The sequence below is a fragment of the Anomalospiza imberbis genome, chromosome 16 (genome assembly GCF_031753505.1).
Source record: "Anomalospiza imberbis isolate Cuckoo-Finch-1a 21T00152 chromosome 16, ASM3175350v1, whole genome shotgun sequence".
Classification (NCBI taxonomy): Eukaryota; Metazoa; Chordata; class Aves; order Passeriformes; family Viduidae; genus Anomalospiza; species Anomalospiza imberbis.
The window spans coordinates 12,563,920-12,589,497 of record NC_089696.1 but is presented as its reverse complement, the minus strand read 5'-3'; the positions used below and the strand labels follow the sequence as shown (position 1 = coordinate 12,589,497).

Genomic DNA, 25,578 nt, shown 5'->3' with positions numbered 1-25,578 from the left:
TCACATCAAAACTGTGTTAGCAATCCCAGAAAACAAAACACCTTTTATTCCTGGGGGGAGTTGCTGTTTCTCTGAGACAGCAACAGCTTGGGGTGAGGAAGGCTGGAAGCCAATGACATGAGCAAAGCTGGCCCAAGGCAGCCTCAGCCTAGTTATCCTCCCACCGCCAGCGATGAGGGGATGATTCCCCTTTGGACAGTTTTCTGGAACTCAGCTTTCTCCGCAAGGAGGAAAATTTGTCTCCAAGGACTTTGCGTAGCCCAGTGCTGTCCCTAGCAAAGGGCAGGTCCTTCCTCATAGCAGGCAGCTGGCCCGTAAACATTTCCCACTTAGCCAGAGCATCCACGGTCTTGTCCACTTGAGCCAGTTCCTCCTCAGAGACGTTCCTCTCCAGGGCAGCAATGCACATCTCCAGCCACAGCTCGTAATCCTTGATGGTGTCCGTGGCCTTGGTGTGCCCAGGGAGCCGGGGCTGGCCCTGCCCCTCGGCCACTGAGCTCGGCTGCTCGTCCTGCTCCAGCTCCGGCCCGATGGACAGGCCCTGGCTGCAGGTGTCGGGGGTCAGCGGCTCAGACAGGGAGGTCACGGCCTCGGAGTCGTTCTCACAGCACATCCCAGAGTCGGAGCTGAACGGGAGGATGTCCTCTGAGGCAGACAGCTCTGCTGACTCCTGCCTTGGCCACGTGGACAGCACGGTCTGTGTCCAAGCATAGAGCTTCTGTGGTGAGAGGAGAAAGGTTTCGTTGTGGAGGATGAGAGACGCCAGTTTCACGTTCCCCCGTGTTTGCCAGGTAAACCTATTTATCTTGAGTGGCTCAGCTGCAGCTGCCACAGTCCTCTCTGCCAGACAATGGGCTCAGACAACTCCTGGTGACCCTACAAAGCAGGAGCTTTCTCTTGTCCCATTTTCTTGGACTGTGGCAGAGCTGCCTCCAGTCAGATGTGGACTTTATCTGGCCTGTTATTGAAGGTGGTAGGAAAAAACTGCACCAGATCACTCCCTGCTGTGTGAAGTGTGATCTTCAGGAGAGGCAAACCAACGCCTCTCCAGAGGAAACTGTGTCACTATAAAAACTCCTCAGATAGTGGTGAAGAATTGTGTTTCATGTTGTTAATGCCTGTGGTAATGTGCATTTTATTCCCAAGAATAGCTCTTCCCCTCCCGAGCTGCAAGGAACAAGTGGGAAGGCTGGCTTTAGGAAAGAATTAATGAAAGGAAAATGTCTGAGACAATTTCCTTTTTAAATATTAAATGCCACAATGAGGCATATAACAGGTTGCCCCTGGCACATTTGTTCCTTATGCTTTAGGGAATGAACCACGGTACTCCAGTCATCCCTGGGTAAAAGGTGATCTCATCTGCCTTGTTTCCAGTGTTGAGGGTTTTCTGTGTGTGCTTTTCAGTTTTTCACACTCCTGTGACCTATTTCTTCCCCTTTACTTTATGTAGCTCCCACTGGTCCATCTGCAAAGCCCCCAGTTGCTCAGCAGTGACAGGATTAGCCTGGGCTGTCCCCACGGTGTGCCAGGCACGGAGCTGGATCCATCCCTGCTCAGCTCAGGGGGAGCTGCAGTGATTGAGGAGCAGGCAGGAGATTCCCAGCCCTGTGGAGCTCCCTTCTCTCACTGGCCCCCACTGCTCCCTCCTCCTTTCCTCCTCTATTGCTGTCTCTCCAGGCAAGTGACAGAAAGGATAAAGAGCTCAAATTGAGTGGGTGGGAGAAATCGGCCCTGCTTCTCATTTCAGTCTGAACATGGAGCCTCGGGGAAGAATTCTGTACAGGAATAAAATGGACTCTTTCAGTTTAGCTAATCCACCCTGCCCCCTCCTTCTGGGGCAAGAAAGATTGTAAAGGGAAAACTTTTCTCCTGCCTGGTCCCACCTCCAGTGGCCCTTCCTTCCCTCTGGGTTTATCCAACAAAGGCGGTGCCAGAAGCTGCAGTGGGAGCTGGGCTAGTGACGGAGACAGCAAAGCTCTGGAAAGCTGAAAGCAGCCCATAATTTTGTAATGGCTCTAAATTCCCAAGAATAGTGAATCTGGGAAGGAATCCCAATTGCTTCTTAGCCCAATTCCCAGGAAGAAAAAAGGCTGTGGAGATGTGGATTTTCCTACAGTACATTTGGGTTGTTCAAGGCAAAAAAAAGGGGGATAATCGAATTCCCAGAATCTCTTCAATCTCTGTCATCCTTTGGGTGGCTTATTCATTTGAACTTTGGGTGGGTTTGAAGGGCTGCAGCCTCTTAAGTTCTCCTGTTTAACCAGGAAGGGATGAGCTCTGTGTGGGTTTTGTTTACCTGCAGGCAAGAGCAGCTGAAGTGGATGTCCACCCCAAGGATGTCACTAAGACCTGTCTGTGTGTGTGTGGCCACTGCAAACTCATCCAGCCACCATGTGAGGACAGCCTGGGATGCTGCACCAGCAGCAGGTGGAAATGTTGATTGTGGTGGGGAAACACCAGGACAATTAGCTTGCTTTCAGTTTTCAAGATGACTCATGCTGGAATAAGCAGCTGGAATAAAAAATGGAGTGTGGTTCTGAGTACAACTCAGATAAATAAATTGAGGGGCTCTTTCTGCTGCATAAGTACTGGTTTCCTGCCCTGCATGCTCCTCTGCCCCAAACCATGTCTCAGTTGCAGATCTGAGCAGAGTTGCCTGCTGCTGCCGAGGCACAGCTTGGTTCTGGCATTTCCTGTGGTTATTAGGAGTGTCTGAAGCTGTTTTGTGGCAGGTGGGCATCTGTGATAGTTTCCAAGAGGAAATGTGACTTCAGACTTACACTTAGCGTGCTTGGCAGGTTACCTTTGCTCTCTGTTATTGTCTCGACATGCTCTCTGCTCTCTTCTGTCCTGTTCCTTAACTATTTAATTCATCTCTGGCATTTGTCTCCTCTCAACATTATGGCAAAGCCTCTTACAGAGATTATCACAGCTCTCTTACACCAGCTTGTACTGTATCTAGTTGAGCTTCGCTTCTCAAGGAAGCAGATGTGACATTTGGCAAGTGAATCATTCCTTTGGGTTTGTGTTCCCTGTCACCAGAGGATGCTGAGCCAATTACAGTATTTGCTGCAGGTGTAAAGGCAAAAATATTTCTAGAAAAGATTAATGCAGGTGGCCATTCTCTTCTAGAAAGCACTGGCTGGATGCTGACAGGCTGGGTGTTTAAATAAAGCAGAATTTATCTGCTTTATTTTAGCAAGATCCTCCGGTGGTCTGGGCAATTTAGACACTTCTCATACAGAAGTAGGGACCAAACAGCCACAGAGTCAGAGAAGGGTCTGGCAGCACCACAGATAAGTAGGAAAACCACAAAAAAGTGTGTGTTTCCCCACAGTCTTTGCCATGCTTCTGTGTATCTGAGTCCATGCTGAAGGAAACCAGAGGCATCTCCTTTCTCATTCTGCTCGTATCTTGTTACAAATACAACCCACAGACTTTAAAATAGGCAGCCGTGGAAAATCCTGTCTCTGAATGTGATGTGTGCCAGACAGGAATCACAACCAGGGAGAAGATGGGTGCTGAGTGAGAATGGGGACGTTATTTCTATTCCACCAACCATTTAGCTACTAAATCTTGCTTTTTAGACAGCAAAGGTAGAAAACCCTTTCAAGAGCTAAGGGTGTGTTAGCACTGTTCCTGATCTGTCTAAATGTGGTATTAGCAGTGGTATGGGTGGGAGAGAAGAGACAAAAGATGAGTCTGAGACCCTCCACATATTGAGGGTAATAATTTGGGATGCTTTCTCATAAATTTAAACAGAGGAATTGCAGCAAAGCACACACATAATGTTTCTTCCCTGTTCCCAGCAGCCCCAGAGAGGCAAAAATCCAGGGTGGCACAGGAAAGCTGTGGGAATCTCTGAACTCACTGCTGCTCTTGCTTGCAATCTGCCTGCTCTCTCCACCTCATTTTTGGGAGTAGGAAAGTATGGCTGAGCTGTGGCAGTGTCCCTTGGGAAGAGCCAATAGCCCTGGAGCTTGTGCAAAGTGCTTTGTTGGTCAGAGCTGGTGTGGAACACCTCCATGTTCAGGTGTGAGCTGCTGCCTGAGCACCTCGCACTGAGAGCTCCTGCCTTCACCACGCCGCTGCAGCGCTTTCAGTGCCGGGGTTTGGGCTGGGCTGAGCCACCCTGTCCCTGCCCTGCCCCTGCTCCAGGAGGCTCTGGGGGATTGGGGCTCACCCTGTAGCGCTCGATGAGTTTGAAGCCCACGACGTGCTGCAGCTTCCGCAGGCAGATGGGGCAGGGCTCCAGGGGCCGCAGCAGCGCCTCGTCCAGGCTCAGGGCGCCCTGCATGATGCACTGCAGCCAGCGGCATGTCCCCAGCCCCATCAGGTGGCAGATCTCGTGACAGGTCACCTTTCAGGGAAGCAAAGATCACAGCAGTGCATGGTCACTCCTGCTTCCGCTGCCCCCTCCTCTTCCTCCTCTGCTGTTCCACCTTCCCCGTTCCCTGGCAGTCTGACCAACTCTTGCTCAGCAAAGGTTCTCCTCCAGCATAGGCTTTTCCAAGGTGATAGGAGAACCTGGCTGCCTCTTCCCAGCTCCACGTTTGTGTAGTGGAGAAGGAGAGGTAGGTGTGGGTGAGGCAAATGTGGGGAACCCTGTAGGCAGAGTGTTTGAAGCTGTGGGGCAGTGCTGCTGCTGCTCTTCCCCAAGGACAGTGTGGTGGTTTTTGTTGTTTTAGGGTTTTTTTAAAGAGGAAAAGCAGTCCCACTGGGGCCTGAAAAGAGCAACACAGCCTGTGTGAGAAATGTGCAGGAAGTTGTTGGCAATAACAGACCTGAGTCCTTCCAGAACAGACTCCATTAACATTTGTGCCAAAGCAGAAAACTGAGCTGAAGTCAGCTGGCCAAGCATGACTGCCTTGGGAACTGGCAACTGTGGAACGGCTGAGGATGGAGGATTCCTCTCCTCCTCCCATTGCCACTTCATATCATTTAAAATTATTTCAGGAAGAGACCCCAAACTAGAAACTCCTGAGCAAATACCAGGGGAGCAAAGGGAAGTGGCTTTGAAGGTGCTGGTGTGACTGCTCTGTGTGGGCCAGCTTTGGGAGGAACACTGGAAGCAGAGCTGGAAAATGGCAGATGGTGGGATGAGGGAGGACAACACTCGTGAAGAGGTTGTGTTGGAGGTGAGGGGGGTTTAAGGGCATCTGCATTTAAGTAGATGACTTGGCTGAGGTATTATACCTCAGATAAACTTGGCTGAGGAATTCTTCTCCTCCATCCATGTAACAGGTCTGGCACAGGGATCCCTCTCCTCAGGATTACCCAAGCACAAGTCTAGGAGCTGGGCAGGGTTGCTTCAGTCCTGCTCCATAACACAACCTGGTTTAGTGGAAGGTGTCTCTTCCCAAGGTAGGGGTTTGGGACAAGATGGTCTTTAGGGTTTCTTCCAACCCAAGCCATTCTGTGATTCTGAGGCAAGTCCTGTAGCCTCCCCATAACTGATGTTGTCATTTGCTCCAGTGGTGAGGGGAGTAGGAGTTGTCCATGCAGTGCACTAAAATGCAAGTTCTTTATGTCTGAATTCAGTGTGGGCTTAGCTGTGACTGCCTGTGTTTCTGGGAGCAGTCTCATGGCTGCTTCACTGGGCTGAGGCATGGATGATACCCTGGCCTGAAATATTTAACCCTACCCAGGAAGAAACACGGGGTGCAGGAGGCTGCTGGTCCTACCTTACAGCACTGGACCATCTCCTGGGCACTGAACTGCAAGGTCCGGTCTCTGCCCTCCTTGCTGACTTCACACAGCTCTTCCTTCTGCGTGGGCGGGTTCAAGCTGCTACAACCAGCCTGGGGGAAATCCCCAGAAAACCTGGCAAAGCTGCAGACTCCCACTTCTGTGAAGAGAGGGGAGTACAAGTCAGGCATCTGCTCTTTTACATCTGTCACCTTAGGCAGCGTGAAAATACAGCTGTGGGAGCACAGTCCAGCTGGGCACACAGGCTGTGGTGAGACCCACTCCCCAAAAGGTTTGTATCACCTCAGTTGCCTCTGTCTGGATCAGGAGCCTTGATCCCCCTAATTTCACAGTGGGGAAAAGTTCCTCTTACTAGGAAATAACATGTTAAGGATAAGATTTGGCTATTCCAGTCTCACAGGGAAAGACTTTTTGGTACAGTACTGCCTTATTCACACACTTTGCTAGATCACCATGGGACACCAACCCACCTTGTCCTGGCAGGAATTTGCTGAATGTGAAGCTCCAGGTCTCGCATGGGTAAAGATCCAGCAGGGTAAGTCCAAGGACACACAAGGCATCCATGGGCTTGTTGTTCTTCAGGAAATTCAGGATCCCATCTGCACAAATATAAGAGAGATGTTCATTTAAATGAAGAATCCCTGGAAGACACAGAGCCAGAATTTCTGCTGCTGGTGGGGAGGAGGATGTAATCCAAGCCCACAGGCAGGCAGAGCTGCTGGGTTCCTCATCTCAGGTGGAGAACCATGGCTGTGTAGCCCATCTCTCAAACCAAAGACTTGACTTTGGAAGTGGTGCTGGGCACAGAGTCAAAACAAAGCAGAAATGCTGATGAATTCAGTACCAACCCATGGAAATGAGCACCTGGGAGCAGAATTTCCCTACAGGCAGCTCAGAACTGAGCTGGAACAGCCCCAGGGGGTCAGTCCTGGGTCTGTGCTGAGCATGTGCTGCCCATAGTGCCTGCAAACATCTCATTCCAGGTGGATGTTTGTGCAGTGCAAGTTTGGCAGCTGGCAAACCCAGTACCGTGGGGAACTGTGTGACACTTGAACCCAAATTTCCTATCATGAAAGGCCTGCGAGTTCCCCCCTTGCACCACCCAGGCCAATATTTAACTTTGGCTCTGGACAGGGGATGGGAGAACTCAGACTGCACCAAATCAACAGAGCCTCCCCGCAGAGCTGATCCAATGGCTTTGCAGAGCTGGACCTAAACATAATAGCACTGAAAAAATACAAACAGCAGAGGAAAATATGATGAAAGTCACTTTGTTTTTTATTCTGTTTCCAGCCTCGAAGCTCTGGGCTTTCCATGGGAACAGGATTTCTGCCTTTTCACTCCCTTCCTCATCCCCTCCCAGCTCAGGCAATGAAGGGCTGTGTCAGGCATTTCCTAAGGGAGAACTCGTGCCTGTGTGCCAGGCTGGTGTCTTTGTGGGCTCCCTGCTGCCAGGTCCTTCCTCACCTGCGTGGAGCTGCACCCTGTCCGAGTCCCGGCTGTGGCGGAAGCAGCAGTGGATGGAAGAGACTGGGATGGAGGGAAGGCACTTCACACGCAGGCCCAGGAAGAAAGACTCCACACAGCTCTGGAGGGAATCCAGCAGCGAGAGCCCAGCGGGGCCTTCGATTAAATCTGAGGAGAGAAGCTCTCTGTCAGTCCCTTACAGCCAGGGTGAACATTAGGGTCTGATGGGGTTTGTGGCACTGGCCACAGCAACTGACCAGGCTGGTTCATTCTGGAGTTCATTGCTTACTCTGGGATGTGGTGGACACCTCTGGATGGTTATGGATGTATAGAAGAGGGAGCTCTTTCTAAGAGGTTGCTCAAGACATTAGTACGCTCTCATTAGCAGAGCAGATGTGCTGGAAGGTTGTCTCCTGTTTAAGTTGTGCAGAATGATTAACGTGGGAATGGGTGGCTGTGTTTAATGAACCATCACAGAGAGGCCTCCAGAAATGCTGGTTTTTCCAGCATTGTTTCATACTTTGATATACATATATGCATAAATTCACAGTGAGCCTCACCCAGGGGCACACATACCATTTATATGGCAGGTCTACCACCACGGCTTGTGGCTCTGGACTGGGGGCATTGCCTGTTACACTTGTCTTTGCTATGGCCATTGCATTTGCAGGTGAGTCCTTAGGGGAGGGTGTTAGCAGCACTCAACACCACCCACGGCCCTCTGGTGACTCTCCAGGCAGCCCAGTGGAGATCCCTCCATTACCTATAGGCTGCAGGTAAATGTGCTTCCGACAGAAGTTCTGCTTCCTCCTCAGCATGGCGTGGTAGAAGGTCTCGAAGTCCTCGGGGGCATCGGGGTGGCTGAGCAGCCAGTCGAAGGCCGTGCGGATGAGCAGCGTGCAGAACAGCGTGCGCTGGGGGTTGTAGGCCTCGGACAGGAACAGCTTCTCCGCCCTGGAGAAGGCCTTGGCGTAGAGCTCCTGCAGCGCGGGGTCGGTGGAGATGAGCGCGTCCTTCAGAGCGCGGGGCCCGAAGCTGAACTCCTGCGCGTGTTTGCACTGCAGCATCGCGGGGCACGGCGGCGGCACGGCCTGCGGGAGGGGACACGGCCATCAGCACCGGCCTCGCCAGCGACAGGGAACCTCCTTGTGTCTGGGGGACACGGCCATCAGCACTGAGCCTCACCAGGGACAGGGAACCTCCTTGTGTCTGGGGGACACGGCCATCAGCACTGAGCCTCACCAGGGACAGGGAACCTCCTTGTGTCTGGGGGACACGGCCATCAGCACCCAGCCTCGCCAGGGACAGGGAACCTCCTTGTGTCTGGGGGACACGGCCATCAGTGCCCAGCCTCGCCAGGGACAGGAATGCTCCTCAGGCTTGGTGCTTGCAGTGGTGTGCCAATATCCCAGCTGTAGGGTGTGGTGGGATTCTGTAGACACTGCACGCTGTGCTCCAGGCCCTGTGCTTCATGTGGGAGTGGCTGTTATGGGTTCTCCATGTCCCCTTGGATGTCACTGGCTCAGGGACCTATTTGCTTGGGATAAACCACACTCCTCGGAAAAGGTCCAGGTCGGGAAGAAAGAGGTTGATATTGGTCTTTATCTGTCAATCAGAAGCCTAAACTTCTGCCTTACCTGACACCAGTGAAAGCAGCTGTTCTCTGGTGACAATTTCCTCTAACACTTTTTTATCCTAGCTATTATCCCAGGGCATCTTCTGGCTCCCGGTGCTGTTGTCAGGCTGCAGGATTTGGGGAGGTTTGCCCAGCCAAGGTGGGACTTGCTGGGCGAGGCTGGTGGTGCCTCTCTAGCAGGACACGCTCGGGCCCATTGCCATCATGTCCCTCCATGAACAGCTTCATGTCACACTGTGTTAGCATCAGCAACACTGGGGATGATGTCAAGTGGTAAATAAAGAGCAAATGAAAGCCTGCAGCACAAATTTGGAGCATCCTGGAAATATCCTCTCCAGGGTCCTTTCTAAGACCAGCATTCCCCAAAGCTGCGGAATTCTTATTCCTATTCCTATCCCTATTTCTATCCCTATTCCTGCACCCGCTGCAGTTTATACACTTGGGGAGGTGCCAGTGAACACCTTGGGGAGAGGGAATCAGAAGAGGAAACAAAGCACAGCCCCCGTGACTAATCCGTGCCTGGATTTTTCCTTTAGGTAAGGAGACCATGCCAAGCAGAATTGGAGCACCTTGGAGCACTGCTTTGGGCTTTTTGCCTACCACAGGTAAGTGCTCCACCTGTTCACAGCAGAATGAGAAATTCAGCGGATATACGCACAAAAGCCCAGGGTTTCTAGGAATAAGTGTTACCTTCTTCTAGGCAAGTTCATAGTAACTTAAAAGGAGCCAGAAAAGCTTTCTGGGTGGACACCAAATGCATCAGCTGCTGACCATCACTGGTCTAGCAGCAGCATTCAATAACAGGAAAAAAAAAATAAATAGATTAAATATTTTAAGGAGGAACTGGTTAAGTCTATAATTTAAGTAGGTCTGCAGCCTAGTTCTGCCAGGTAAGTGGCACTCAGTGGCCCCTAAGGACAGCAATATGATTACGAAAAATTCAATGTTTAAAAAAAGTAGTACCAACATGAGCCAAAGCCTCTCTCAGTTATGCAGAGGTGGTTTGCACTGTAAGAGGAAAGTGGCAGCCCATTAAAATTAACATTGCATTCCTTCTCATCTAACCCTTGGGAAGAGCTGTATGTATTGGTAGTCCTTAAAAGGGCTCATTTAGTGTGATCTTTTTTGTCTCTAAGGGTGTGTAGTTTGGAGAGGGAGCGGATAAGCAGTTTTCTTTCATTTTTGCAAGCTTTGTATTTCACTCACATTAAAGGCTGACAGCAGGTGGCACGGGGGGATCTGAAGTGGTACAAGGGCCCTAATCCAGTGAAAATTTAGAAAAAAAAATCTGTGATACTTTCTCAGCTCTTCTTACTGCCTAAAATTGTTCAAATTGCTCCAGCTGGTTTTTACAGGGAGCAGCAAGAGTTTGTGTGAGGTTTCTCTGCTCTTGGTGACCCAAATCTCTGCACTTCTGACTTGCTTCCAGATTTGGGAGCACAAAGTGAGAGTCTTGACCCCAGCAGGTCATCAGGAGTTTTGCCTTGGATTAGGGTGAAGATTGGCATTTTCCTAATGGACAAGATTTCACTTGTTCTGCACAACCTTTAAATACAAGCACCCTTTTCCTGGTGGTTGCAGAACTTTCAATGGGGAACTCTTAGCAATATTCAACTGCCTGAGGATGTGATGCTATGAGCGGCTGCCTGCCTAGTGCAAGTCAAGAAAGAGACCTTGCACTTGGTCCAGGTTGAGACTGATCATGTTAAAGGATTTAAATTTCAAAGTTTCTGGAAGCATGAGCTGCTTTCACTAATGTTTTGGGCAACAACTGGAGTGTTGGTCTGGGGAGGAGGAGCTGGTTAGAAAATGAATGGATTTTTCTCAGCTAAATGGGAAGCAGCAAAGAGTGGATGTATGTGACAGCAAATACAATGAGTGCACAGTCTTGTAGTAAGTGTTCCCCCCAGGGTCCCTCGTGGAGTATAGTGTGAGCCCAAAGCTATGGGATATACATTGTTTCCATAGACTTCCTAAAAGAGGACATTCACCCCGCTCCAGACATTCCTAGCTGTGACCATGGGTGTTTTGTGATGTTCCCCATGCCCAAGGGTGCCCATGAGGATGCTTTAGTGGTTCAAAACCTCGGGCACAGGAATGCATTTGCAGGAATTCAGTCTGGAATGACATGTGCCTCCTTCTCCTGGAGACTCTGGCTTTGTTTCAAACAGAACAGCAGCAACCCATTACACTCTCCAAATCCAAGACAATTACTTCTCTTTAGTAAGATTTTCTAAAATATTTCATTGGAGAAAATTAATGCTTCAGAAAAAAATTATGGACCAACTTTAGTGGTTGAAAAAGAAGCTCTTTTACCACATTAGCCATAGTAGATGTTGTTTGTCTTGTTCTAATATATGGATATGGTGTTTCATTAACTGGAGCAGAGTAACAGGGCTTTACAATTTCTAGCTCTTGTGCTGAGGGTGCCTGGTGTAACTCCCTGAGGCAGTCCCTCAGGAGGGAATGGCACTTTGGCTTAGGTAGTTTCTTTCCCAACTCAGTTTTTAAGATGACAAGGTGGGGATGAAGAAGTGGAAGCACCAATACATCCTTCTGCCCTTCAGGTATTTCAGAAGATGTCCTGCCTTTAAAGAAGCTGATTTGGCCCCTTGTTAAATGACAAGCTGTGTGACCTGACCAGCAAGTCCTGGGAGGAGAAAGTAACTCCTTTTGTTTAAAAGGCCAGTAATTTGTAGTTGCACTTAAGAAAATGCTTTAAGCAAAATAATAATGTAGAGATCTGCTGCAAGTGGAGACACTCCCCACATCCACTCCTGTGCCTTTTTTACTTTACCATTAGGAAAACATCCTGTTCCCAACACAGATTTTGTTGCTCCATCTCACAGCCATTTGCTAACATTGCAATTTTTCCTAAACCAGGAGCAACTGTGTTGGACCACATGAGACCAATGATGATTGGACCTGATGATCTTGGAGGTCTCTTCCAACCTCAATGATTCCATTGTACAAAGGAGACATCGATGTCCCTGTGTGCAGGATGGACAGGATCCCTGCAGGATCCAGGGGCAGGGAAGGAGCCTTGCTGGGAATCTCATCCAGTCCATGGAGATCCTCCTCTTTTTTTTCTGTTATTTGCATATTTCATATCCATCATCACCTCCACACAGTGCAGAGGAGACACAAAGAACCCAAAGGTTTTGGCACTTGGCTCCTTGTCTTTTCCTGCCAACAGCCTTTTCCAAGGATTATGTTGTAGGACTCCAGTTGTGGCCTTTCTGCTTGTGGTGCTCCATAAGGCAGGAGCTCCAACACACTCCCTGAGTCTGGTTTTCAGCACCACTCTGAGGTTTCAGACCCGATTGGGCACATTACACAAATCTGTTCACTATGGAATCTGACAGATTTTATTTTCATGGTGAGTGTTTTCACAAGGAACACCCCAAAATCCAGGCTCAGCATGTGACACCTGAGCAGTATGTACACTCCCTTTCCCACAGTAACCTCTTAATGTGCTTCATGTGCAATTCAGGTTACTCATAAATAATTCTCTTTGCAAATCAGACACATATAAATTATTCTCTGTAATTGAAAATTACCTATGAATTATTCTGTTTGTAATTCACAGATATGTCATTTATTCTCTAATATATTGACATTGCTTTCTTGGATAGAAATGCCTGGGGCTGACAGTAACAGGGTGATTCTCAAAGGCCGAGGCAATACCATACAGTGTGAGTTCATTTGGGATATTCTGACAAAACAGGGATGGTCTTCTGTGAAGAAATTCCATGTACAGGTCCAGAAAGGGCACTCAGTGCATTATGGAGTTATTTGGTATTGTATAGAATTTGACCCTAACATTGCAGAGATTGTATTTTTTTTAAGTTGGTTATTCTAAAGATATTTATTTTATAAGCCAACTTGTAAGTAATTTCTAGCTTTTACTCTCCCATAGGCACTGCAGGTGCACAGAAGGAGATTCCCTCTGTTCACTTCCCCATAGCTTTTGTGAAGCATTTGCAGGCAACCTGACTTAACCCGGCTCTTTTTATGTCAGAGGGACATTAGCAGGATCTCCTAACACTGATTAATTACCTTTGTTAGGTGCTGTACTGTAAACAAGCAGTGATAGTGCAGAAAATTCATCGCCAGTCAACAGAAATGAAAAGCCCAGAGCAAACATAACAAGCGATAACTAATTATCAACACATGCTCCAGTTACTTAACAGCTCTTTCCCTGAGATTTGCACTTGGTGTCTGCTACTGCTGCTCCAGGATCAGCCTCTCCTTCTCAGTATTACACCAATGACAGCCTGAAAGCAATTTTCTCAATTTATTTGTTTACATGCATAGAAAGAGATTTTTCTTGACTGAGAAGCCCTGCTCCAAATAAAATTCTCACTGGTCCAGCTCCTTCCTCACGGAGCTCAGCACAGCCCCTCATACAGACCCAGGCTTTGCCTGCTAAGTAGGCTCAGCTCTTGGGGTCACACCAAATCTCTTTGGCCAGGCTCAGACCTGGTTTTGAGATACTCAGCAGTTCTCAGAATCAATCCCCTCTGCTCACAGAGAAAATCCAGTCTCTGGACCTGCTCAGCCCTCTCCTTGCAGCCCCATGCAGCTCTGGCATCCTCTGTCCACTTGGCATTAAGTGGTCACAAAGCACTGAGTCAGGTCTGTATGTGTTCCAGCCCAGAAACTCAGATAAAGCCTTCTGGCCTCACGTAGTGCCAGATCCCAGTAATATTTGTGTGTAATGTCTCTAGAATATGTCTGTGGCTCAGAAACAGATGGTCTCGGGAAGAGTCATTCCTGGTGCTGTGGAAACCTTCAGGGATTCACACGTGCATTTACCAGGAGGAGAATGTGCCTGTCCTATTGGAACTGTGATTGATGTGTTACTGCTGCAAGACTCAGGCCTGCAAGTTTGTGTCCTCCCAGGAATCTGCCTCATTAATTAACTTGGACTGCTGGACAAGTTAGATGGACAACTCAACAATATGCAAAAAAGGTTTGCAAGGTGAAAGACAAGATTTGTAAAGGTCATTAAATACCTAAGATGGAGGCAGATGCTTCCTTTTGTCCTTATTTGAGTGTTCTTAAGTATTTAAGAACACATAACACGTCCACTTTGTCTTTGATTTTGTTTTATGTTAAAGCCTGCTCTCTCAATACGCTGTGCTTCATTTTAATACGTCCTGAGGACATACATTATCCCTCATTTCAGCCTTCTCTTCTACAGATTTTATTTATTCTATGCTCGTACAAAGCACTACCCTATTTTTCAGTGCCTGCCATTTGAGGCTCTCTAAGTGTCACACAAACATTCATGAACTTCTCTGTGCTACCCTCCAGAAAGTAAGCTGGCAGTATGTGCCTTTCCCCCTCCTCCCCCTCATCACCCATTTATTCACCATTTTCAGAGTTTTCTCTGTTCATTTTAGTCTGGTTCAAGTGCCTGTGTTGCTTCTTCCATGCACACATGTGATGAAGGGCTGGCTGTGTTCTCCTTCCCTGGCTCTGACCTGAAATAATCCTCCGAAATCCATGTTGCATGCTGTGCACTTGCTAACCAGAGACCCAAAAGCACGGAGCAGCATCTGTCAGAGCTGTACAACAAACGTAGCACTGCAGAGATAGCCGAGCTCTAATCACTCAGCTCCAGGCACTTTGCTCTTCATCATACTTGTCTAGACAGACTAAATGGTCTTTGCGAGACAACCCCGGTGTTAGCCAGGAAAGCGGCAGTGTTTTCAGGTATGGCTGAGGGTGGGTATTCCCTGGAGCACGGGCGGTATGAAAGTGCCTCATCCCGTGGTGAAAAGGTAAAAAGGCACGGGGATGCGGTGCCTCCTCCTCCCAACGCATCCAGTGCTTTTTAAGTGATACCACCAGGTCGGGGATGTTTGCGGGCATTTCACAACACGGGGATGTTTGTGGGCCAAGGAGAAGGAAGGGGCTCCAAGGTGTTACTACAGCCAGCATGACTGGGGGGGTGGGGATGGAGAACGACAGAACCCAAAGCCACGGTGTCGTAGGGGCAGGCTGTACCCTGATCACCAGCCAGCGCTGCCAGCCGGAGGGTTGCTGCGTGCGAGGCATGTTCTGGAAGGGCTGCAGAAGCAGGTGCTGCTCCTGGGACACCTGAACACCCCCCGGCCCCGCTGATGTGGAAAAGGGGCTGTGATTCCCGGTGCGGAATCCCCCAGTACGCTGGGAGTCCCCCAGTACGCTGGGACGATGCACCAAGCACAAGCACTGAGCCTCACCCCGGCACCGCAAACCCCCGGGAAGGTGCGCCAAGAGTGCCCGGGCAGGATGGAGCCCGTGGGGATGATGCCCGGAGCGCAGTCCCTAATCCCCGGCGGGAGATGCCCCGAGCGCGGTCACCAGCCCCCGGAGGGGGATGCCCTAAAGCGTGACCCGCCGCCACCGGGGGAGGATGCCCCGAGCACGGCCACCCTCGCCCGCGGAGCGATGCCGTCGCCGGGAAGCGCTGCCCATCACCCCAGGAGATGCCCCGAGCGTGGCCACCCTCACCCGTCACCCCTGGGGCCATGCCCATCACCCCGGGAGATCCCCCAGCCCGCCTGGGGGGTCCCGCCGCACGCCGAGGCCGCCCGGACACCCCTTCCCGCCTGACCGTGCCCTCCCCCGATGAGGCGACCCCGCGACACCCCCGATCTGCCCGGGGGGACAGGACAGGACTCACCGCCCGCCGGGCCGGGGCTGCGGAGGCCGGGAAGAGCGGCAGGGCCGGGGCACCCGGCTCGGGGCTGGCGAGGCGGAGCGGAGCCCGGCAGCGGCGGCGGCGGCGGCAGGAGGAGCAGCAGGAGGAGGAGGAGGAGGAAGAAAAGGGGGAGCAAAGGGGGGCTCGGCCCCGCCGCCGGGAGCCCGCGGGATTCGCCGAGCGGCCGCGCAGAGCCGCCTCCTGCCGCGCGCGGGGCAACCGCCGGGGGGCGCCCGCGGGGAGCGGCCGGGCCCGCGCGGGGCCGGGGGACACGGAGGGGACACGGGGACAGGGACAGGGGACACGGAGGGGGACACGGGGACAGGGACAGGGGACACGGAGGGGACACGGGGACAGGGACAGGGGACACGGAGGGGACACGGGGACAGGGACAGGACAGGGGACACGGAGGGGGACACGGGGACAGGGACAGGGGACACGGAGGGGACACGGGGACAGGGACAGGACAGGGGACACGGAGGGGGACACGGGGACAGGGACAGGGGACACGGAGGGGGACACGGGGACAGGGACAGGGGACACGGAGGGGACACGGGGACAGGGACAGGGGACACGGAGGGGACACGGGGACAGGGACAGGACAGGGGACACGGAGGGGGACACGGGGACAGGGACAGGACAGGGGACACGGAGGGGACACGGGGACAGGGACAGGACAGGGGACACGGAGGGGGACACGGGGACAGGGACAGCACACGGGGTGCAGGGCGGACACGGGGACAGGGACAGGACAGGGGACAGGGACAGGGACAGGGACAGGACACGGGGTGCAGGAGGGACACGGGGCCCGGGAGGGCCCCCCCCCTCTAACAGAGGTTAGAGGGACAGGACACGGGGTGCGCGGAGCAGATGGAGACTGGGAGCAGGACACAGGGTGCGGGTGGCAGACACGGGTAGCGGCAGGAGACACGGGGTGCGGGATCAGAACACGGGGTGCGGGAAGGACACGGGGTGCAGGAAGGACACGGGGTGCGGGATCAGGACACGGGGTGCAGGAAGGACACGGGGTGCGGGATCAGGACACGGGGTGCGGGATCAGAACACGGGGTGCAGGAAGGACACGGGGTGCGGGATCAGGACACGGGGTGCGGGATCAGAACACGGGGTGCAGGAAGGACACGCGGTCCAGGAGGTGCGGGGTCAGGACGGGCCCGGCAGCGGCGGTGGCGGCGGGTCCCGCTCGGCTGCCGGAGCCCGGGAGCGGGGCGGGAGCGCAGGCAGCCCCGTCTGGGGCAGCGCATTCCCGAGAGAGCCCGGGGCTGAGCAGCGCGGCGGTGCCGGGGGGTGGAAAGCCTTTAATCTGTGCTCTAATGAGAGCTGGGCGAGGAGCGGCTGTCCGGGGACTGGTTGTGCCGGTGGCTGGTGCCATCCCCGCCCTGCGAGCCGTGTTTGCATTCGCCTTGATGCCATCGCTCCCACATGACCCGGATGCATTTGTGTGTCCCACGATGTCCTTTAATTCGGGAATATTATCTGTTCTTGGAAAGGTTAATTACATTAAGGGAGTGGATCTCTGCTCCCATTTCTTCATGGCTTCATTTATTCTGCCTTTCATGTTTTGATCCTCTTCAGCGCTTTGATCCCTCATTTCTGCCATCCCTGGATGGGAGGAAAAAGGAATACCCTGGCTGGGACCCGAGCGTGTCCCTAAGTGACATAAACTGAAATTAGGGAAAAAAATATATTTTACAGCCTCGGGGGCTGTAGCAGTGCTGGCAGCCCAAATGCCATCTGCACACCCAGCACAGCCACGGGCTTTGCAAGGGCCAGCAGAATGTCCTGCTGGAGTCGTGGTGGCCACGGGAGTGGCCAGATGACCACGTGCCATGCTGCAGGATTAGCAAGCACCAGGATGAGGCCATCCCTGCTGCAGCCTGCGTGCCCGGGACCTGCATTGCTCTGAAGGCACTGGCAGCATCACTGGTGAAAAATTGCCCTAATTTGCTGCTCTCATAATCAGGCCAAGGCGAAGCAGCAGCTTCTCCTGGCAGCAGACGCTGCTCGTGAATCTTCCTTGTGGGAAACCTTCCTGAGATTCAGCGTGTGGGAAGGGCAGGAGGGAATTCTGAGGCCTTGCAACAGTATCTCCTTCCACTTCAGCTGCTACCCAAAGCACAGGAGATGCCCTCTGTGCTGTTTTAATTGGCTGCTGCTTGTAATGAGACTTTATTTGTATTAATTACTTAAATTATGTATTTATGAGTTGCTCCGAGTACACCACCAACATGTTTAGAACCATAACAAGCCTCAAAGAGTCAGCTCCTACATGAGGAAGCTGTGAACTGGAAAACCAGATGCACTGATACAGTGTGCTCCTAAAATGCACAATTTTTTTTTTTTTTTTTTTTGGTTAAACCTATTGTAAACTTAAAAATTAGTAGCTGGCTTAGCTGCCAGCCCACTGACTGACCAGCATAGGTAAACAGGACTGGTGCTGTTGTTAAATATTCTCATAATGATGCATTTATCCTGGGCAGGCACAGGGGCAGGTGGGCAGTCCTTGCCCAGCAGAGCTGGCAGTGAGGGAGAGGGAGGCAGGGACAGAGGCTGTGATGAGGAAACAGCCACACAGTCACTCTGACTTTTTAGGAAGCAAGTGGTTTTATTAAGAGAGGATCACGAGAAAAGGAAGGGAAAAGGGAGAAGGAGGTGGTCAAAACTCAGATGAGAAGGCAACCGGGAGCTGGAGAGAGCAGTGAATGAGAGGGATGGAGATCTGGGGCCATGGAGGGAGCGCAGCTGCACTCAGCATTCGCTCAGCTGCCACTGGAGCTGGTCACAGCAGAGACGTGATGCTCACCACAAGTGGCCTTTATCTGCAGTGATCAGCAGCAGTCACCACTCTGCTCTGAAATCAATTGTTTGTGCAAAGCTGTGTTTCCTGGAGCAGCCACATGATCTGTGTCCTCCCCGCAGGAGGATGTAAAATACGGGGGTGCATGCCTTGGGCAGGTGAGTGCAGGAAACTTCATGGGGCAGCACATCCTCAGGGAGAAGCAGAATGAAATAAACCCCAAAACTGCTGCCTGAGACTGGAATTTAGGCAACTGTAGCTATTTAGCTGAAGAAAGTTGTATAGATACACAAATAGCTCCATGGGGAGAAAAGGCAGGTACCCACGAGCTGTGTGAGCCAGAGAGAAGAGACAGCCCAAACCCACAGCTGCAGGCTGAAGGCAGACTAACTGAAATGAGAAAATAGGCATTAGTTTTTTAAAGAATGAAGTTGATTAGCTGCTGGAACAAATTACTGAGGAAAGTGAAAATCTTCCCATGCAATAGTGTTTTCTATTCAAGATAAGATGCCTTTCCCCAAGTGGGCTTCAGCCAAGTACATGTTCCTGTGTTCAGCAGAACAAGGATGGGGTGAAATGTGGTGGTCTCTGCTCTGAGAAGGTGAAGAGGTGACTTTGTGACCCCACCTTGATTTCAGGAAATGAACTGAAAGCTGTGTTCCTGGCATGGATTTCTAAATCCCTCCTGGATGGTGCTCCTAATTTCAGTTTGTGCTGCTACCACAATGCATAAATGCACTGGAAGTTTGGACCTCAGCAGCAGCCCAGAGAGAGCAGAGTGGGTTCAGCTTGTGTTGTCTCTTTGCTGGTCAGTCACAAAACCCTGACCTACACTTGGGCAGTACTGTAGAACTACCAGCAGTTACTTTGATGTTGGTCCTAAAGCAATTGCAGCCACATCTGTCTCACCTTTGGACTGTGTTGTGCACAAGGAGAAAGAACAATTAGGGAATGCCCACAAAAAAAAAAAAAAAAAAAGTAAGAATCTAATCTGACATTGCTGCTTCTACAGACATGAGTAAAGTACAAAATTAGCTAAGTGGAACAGGCTCAAAATCAAAGGGTGAGATCTCCTACATGTTAATGGTGATGGAAAGGAGGAGAAATGGGACTGACTGGTTTGCACAGGAGATGGAGAGCTCCCATCGGGGAGGTACTGGGAGGATGTGGCACAGACCTGTCTGGGGTCAGGTTCACACCCTTTGCAAGTTCTGGTGGTGTGGTTCTGGTTGAGGGTCTGAGGCAGGAGATGAGGAGTTATTAAAGTAGGGTTTCACCTTGAACTGGAGAGTCTGAGGGACCTCATCTGACAAGACTACAGGAGGTTTTTGCTTCCTCACTGAAATCAGTTGATTTGGCTTCCTGCCACACATCAGGGGACGTGGAAAGGGGATGAAGTGTTCCTTGTCTCCTCCACTGATACCATGAAAATGAAGTGCATTGTGCTGGTGCTGAGGAAAGGCTCCTCCTTTGCCCAGCTGCTGCCCTGCATTGGGCAGTGCCATCCCATGTGTCAGGACATGCCCTGTGATGCTGCCTCATGCCCTACCCATCACCCTCCCCCAAAAAGCCCTACAGAAAAACCTCCTGGAGGCGCAGATGAGCGGCACTGAGCGTGGCACTCCTGGATTTCCATGATTCCCTTGAGAAACCCAAGGGACTGGCAGCAGTGAAGGACAGCTTCCTTCCCTCTGCAGGAGGTGGCAGAAGAGAAGCAGAGAGCAGCAGGCACCTTCTGGTAGGTGATGGAGTGGGGACATCAGTGTCCCTAAGGCAGAGCCAGGCCAGCAAAATTGTCCCTCTCTGCTGTGTCCTGGCACAGTTCAGGCTCCATTGGCAGCTCAGGGAGGTTTTTAATGAAAACAAATGTTTGGCTGGTGTTACTGTAGTGCCACAGACTTCAAGGAGCAAGCAGAGAGAGCCCAGCCCCTCTTTGATCAGTGAGTGCAATCTGCAGCCACAGCTGATGCTGGAGGAGAAGATAAGAGAGAGAAAAAGAGAGCAGCTCTGGAGTGAAGATGAAAACACTGGGCAGAAGATCTGTGGGTGGATGAAAGGGAGCCATTTATTTGCAAATAAGTTGCTAGATCAGGTTTCATGTGCATCTGGGCAGCTTCTAATACGATGGACTTATTCAGAGCTGAGAGTTTTAACTGGAGTTGGAGACTCTTGAGACATCAGCCCACACGTGTAGCTGGTCCAAGTCTGTCTTGTGCCAATCTAAGGAAAATGTAAGGGTCTTCTTCACTTTTTACCATCAATTTTGTGTCTCTGCAGGAAGTCAGTGTGGCTGCTCCATGATTCATTCCCATGAGGAAGCATTATTTCAGGTCCCCAGATGGTTGCAGAGGCAGAAGAGGGGGCAGATATGTATTTTTACAGCCAGGAGGATGCAACTTCAGTGTACAAATTTGGCCTGGCTTAGAAGATCTAGGGAATATACAGAATGATTATTTATATATCTATTTTCATGATTGTCTTCCTCTTGGCTCTTCCTCTAGGCTTTAGGAACACTGAGAAAGGAGGAGGCTGCTGCCTGAGCAATCCATCCCAGGATTTAAACTCAGCCTGGTATCTGGTCTGTGTTCCCTGGGATTCAGCAGAGTCCACTTATTGAGCCCAGCAGAAATAGCTTTTCGCTTCCTGGTTTCAGAGGAGGTGTTAAGTAGGACATAGATAAATTTGGGAATATTAGTAAGGGAGGAAGGGCAGCTATTTCTTTTGAAATAAATCTTTGATAATAGATCTTTGGGCAGAGAACTGGGAAGAGCTGCCCTTTATAGAGAGCTAGAGGATGAGATGTTTGCAGATAGGAAACTTTTTGATTCCAATAAATTATTGGGCAGAAATGGATGTTTGGGAGCATTTCAAGTTTCTATCTATGCAGCCCTGCCTGGCACTGAGTCCTGCAGCGTTTCAGCTCAGGGAGTGTCTGGCTGATGTCAACAGTTCAGGGCTGGGTCGTGTCCTGCATTGGCATCTCAGTCTACAGGAGTCTGGGGACTGCTGTGTGACAGTGCAGGTCTTTGGTGGCACCCCAGCTTTTAGGTTTATCAGAGTTTTCCCAGACATGTAGAGACATCAAGTCTCACACGGTCAGTAATGTGAAACAGGCTCTCCCCACAGGGGAAGGGAGGTCTGTGACTGAGAGGCAGAGCCCTGCAACGCTGTCTGCGTAATTAAAACACTGCAGTGAGATGAGACACGAGATGGAGAGCAGAGATAGTTGGAGGCACTGAGAAACAGAAGCGTTTTCAAGTATTTTGCTGCAGAGGTAACTGGAGAATTTGCCTGCTTTTCCCTTTGTGCTGTCCTTCACCAGGTGACTCGTGCTGGGCAGCCAGGGGGACGCTGACCCAGAAACCTCCGGGTGCCAGGACGGGAGTGGGCACTAAACCAAGCTCAGGCACAAGGCACAAGGGAACCACAGGGCAGCAGAGCCTTGAGTCAGAGCTCATCTCTGTGTCTCGTTGGGCTGATGCATGGCTGTGATTTTTGGCTGGGAATTGACCACAGCCCAGTTTGCTCTGGGCTGGGTGAGGATCCGCTTGTGCCTGGTGACGCTACAAAGGCGGCTGAAGGCCAAGGGCTGTCGCTGGAAACCAACTGTGAATTAATACCCAGGGTGTGATTAACGTGCTTTTTAAATGCATTCATGTCCTGTCGCACGGGCTGCAGCTCTTGTGTCACATTTGGTGTTCTCAGAACATTTATTAGCCTTACAGATCCCTTGATTATTGCTTTCTCTTTTATAATTAAGCCATGAAACCCAGCATGGTGCAGCTAATGCAGTATTAATTCATGGCTGGTGTGTTCTGCCTGTGCCCTAGGAAAAGGCTAAATGCTGGCAGCTGGATTGCTCTCTGCACAGTTACTGTTCTGAAATTTTTTAATATGATTATAAAAATCACATTCTGCTTGCATATGTGCAACTTGGGGCTCTGCACTGCCGCGAGCAGCGAGGTCTGGTCTGACTTCCTCAAGAGCAGAGCTGTGCCCCTGGCAGTGCTGGGAGAAGGGGCTTCCTCCTGCCCCAGGTGCTGGCTAATGCTCTCCAGGTGGATGCTATTAGCTCTGCTCCGGTGCAAATGCAGCCCTATGTGCTCTCCACTCCCTGCCCACCCTTCCTAGGACATGTCTGTGAAAATGTGAGTCTTGTAAAAGAGTTCTGTTTTAGTCCTTTTTGTCCTCCTTTTCTTCGTGTGAGAGTTAAGTAGAATTCAGGATTTCCTGCGAGGCTGCAGCTCCACGGCCCCTTTCTGTCAGCAGCAGCTGCCATGGATGTCTGAAGAGTTTTCCTCCTGCCTGGTTGCTCCTGCCCCCAGAACAACAGTTTAACAGTTTGTGTGGCCATGTGGTGAGCTGAAAAGGGAACAAAAATAGCATTAAACATGTCTGGTTTATTTATTTTTTTTTTTATTTTCCCTCTCCTGGGAACTAGTTGTAGGAGTGGCTGTGCTGGAGGAATTGGAGCTCAGAGCTACTGGGAGGGAAATCACTGGAATGACACAGACCCAGTGCCCCAGCCACTGCTGGCCCAGAGGCAGCAGTTTGAATGCAGAATTCATGAGGTCTTTGCTGGGCTGGCTGTTGGGCCACTCGCTTCTTCCTTTGGGTAAATCCAAGCAGCTTTGCAGCCACCTCCTCTGAGGCGTGAGCTGCAGCACAGGGTGGGCAGTGATGGGCTCCAGCAGCTCTGCCCACGTGGCTCTGGTCTCCTGGGACTCCTACCAAATATCAGATATGGGGACAAAGTGCCAGCTACTGGAGAGCAGTCATCTCAGTGTCCCTCATGTGCTATTCATGGGTCCCAGATTCCACAGTGGAATTGCAGCTCCACTCCGCTGTGTGTGTTAGTGACACACATACCCCCACTGCTCAGGTTATTGATTATTGCTCATCAAACCATTTCTGGAGAGACCTGACTGCTGATCATCTCAAAGCTACTGTTTCAAAAAACCGGTGCCAAACCCTACGTGCAGGATGCAAAGCTGTAGTGCAGAAACTCTTTGCGCTCAGACGTTTCCATGGAGATGAATCTTTGATCTCGCTGAAATAAATAAAGGGCGGAGAAGATGCTCCCAAACTAGGAAGGAAGGCGAGGCTGATCCCTACGGGGCAGAAGTTCTCAACAGGAATTAGAGTGACAGGAGACTTCTCTTTTATCCCCTCCCGATGCCATGTCTGTGGTAGCAGGGAGGTTGAGCTGTGTGCCCGCCAGCACACATGGAGAACGTGCCCTTGGTGCAGCCAGGCAGACACTCTGCACCTTGGAGCTGCCTGATTTAATGCTGCTGGAGGGACAGACCTTTGTCTGCACTGCAATATTCACCCCGTGCCGCAGGACTGGGGGAACAGAGCAGGGTTTAACACCAGCGCGGGCACGCTCGCTCTCTTGACCGTGGCGAAGCAATCTGAGGAATGAGAACAGCCAGGAAAAGAGCTCTGTTTATGGATAAAATCTAGAGGGGAAAAAAGAAATCACATTTTCCTCTCGTGTAATGTGCAAAATAGAAGTGTTTCCTATGCTGACATGGAGATAGTGACCAAGGGCAGCAGTCAAGCTGGCTTTATCCACACGGGTGAGCTTTGACCGCGCCGGCAACTCGTGCGCTCTTGGAGCTGTCGGCAGCTGCTGGCACTGGGAATTGAGGCTTCCGTGGATGGAGCAGAAGAGACTTCATTAGGGAGGGGTATAACTAGCAGAGCAGTCTCGGAGGGCTGCTGCTCGGGGTGGCTGTGTCAGGAGCTCGGCGCTGGCGGCGGGACGCGGTCCCGGGGCCGGGCTGGGCGCGCCTGCTGCTGCGCTTCTCGCTCCGCTGGGCACCGCGTGTGGCTTTCCCTGCTCACTTCGGATCTGCTCACGGGACAGTCACGGGTCCGTCCCTTTGTCTCAGCTGCCAGCACGGCCCCAAACAGGTTTTACTGCAGCGTGTAGGAGCGTGCGGGGTGAGCAAACTGCTGTGTACAGCTGGTTTTCCTCATTTTTTTTCCCTAAATAGTCTTCCTCAGATGCATTGAGCTGCCAGTTGTGCTAATTAGGGTCTCCCTGCTCTAAGGGTTTTCACGCAGGCTAACCGGTTCTCAAGTACTTTGTCCCACCCCTGCTTTCCCTGGAGCAAGTGACCCCTTTGTGCCTTGCTGGATCTCAGGCTCCTGAACGACTCAACCATCATTTCATGTAATTTTAAACTTACAGTTTAGACACTGTTATTTATGAGGATAAATGTTGTTTACAGCTCTGAAATCTTATTATCTTTTCCAAATATTGCAGAAAGCTTCAGTGCTGAGCAAAGCCCACAGGTTCCCTTTAGAAGCTGACAAGTGGGGGTTTTGTTGTTGTTGTTTCACATGACCCTCACTGAAAATACTGTCGCTGCTCTCTGTTTTCAGAAATGGGCTATTTAACTGAGAAAGCCATGTTTGTCTTATGCACTACTTCACTAGGAAGAAAATATGTTGGAAGAGCATGCAATATTAATGGTATTTTCAATCAAATTCACTTCAACTGGTTTCAGTGGAAGATTTAGCCTTGTTTTCACAGGGCTCTTTGTCAGAACCTAAAGCACAAAATACTCTTTTGGGTCAAAGTTAAGGTTACTAGACAGTAATGAAAACAGCATTTTTTTATCCTCAATTACATGGACAAGACAGGATTGCTGTGAAGCCACAGCTGTTTGTCTCAGAGCTGTGACGGATGTTGTCACTTAGCAACCACTGCCATTTGTGTTTTAACTGCAGCTTTTTTGTTGTTGGCACGTAATGAGAGTTGTAATCACGAGATCAGTCCCATGGAGGGTGTTTGTTATCAGGAGTGATGGGTTTTAGGACTCACCTGTGCCTATAAGGGCTAAATCAGAAGATTTCATGTGTGATGGCTAATGCAGCTTAGCAAGGGTTTGTTTAGGAGCTGGCTTGGCTGGGCCAAGTCATGTTTCAAGATGTACAGCCTGCATTCACCATCTGCCAGACCTGGCTCTGCTGCTCCTTCGTGCTGGTCACAGCCCAGCCCAGAAGCTGCTTTGAGGCCAAAGCTGTGAGCAGAAAGGAGGGACCAGCCTGGGCAAGCCTGGATGTCTCTGTGCACAGCAACACCAGATCCCTGCTCCCTTCTGCTGGCCCAGCCCAGAGCTCAGGGAATATGAGCTCAGTGGAGACTGGAAATGTGAGGAGTGGAAGATAATGAGATGGGAGAAGTGAAGATTGAAGGTCTCTGTCTCTTGAGGGTAATTCTCACCTATCTTGCATTGACAATGA

At 51.0% G+C, this 25,578-nt stretch overlaps 1 protein-coding gene and 1 long non-coding RNA gene across 2 annotated transcripts; one reads left to right on the top strand and one right to left on the bottom strand.

Annotated features, from left to right (window-relative positions):
* Positions 1–26: 26 nt before the first annotated feature.
* Positions 27–15,740, bottom strand: AMZ1 (archaelysin family metallopeptidase 1). Its single transcript, XM_068207099.1, has 7 exons — positions 15,489–15,740; positions 7,940–8,267; positions 7,177–7,344; positions 6,180–6,308; positions 5,685–5,848; positions 4,184–4,360; positions 27–718 (listed from the first exon to the last, which is right to left on the bottom strand). Exons 2-7 carry the CDS (start codon positions 8,241–8,243, stop codon positions 149–151), a joined length of 1,512 nt encoding a protein of 503 aa, XP_068063200.1. The 5' UTR covers positions 8,244–8,267; positions 15,489–15,740; the 3' UTR covers positions 27–148.
* Positions 8,712–13,015, top strand: LOC137483755 (uncharacterized). The gene is made up of 2 exons (XR_011004633.1): positions 8,712–9,417; positions 12,881–13,015. It is a non-coding gene; the product is annotated as an uncharacterized lncRNA (long non-coding RNA).
* Positions 15,741–25,578: the final 9,838 nt, after the last annotated feature.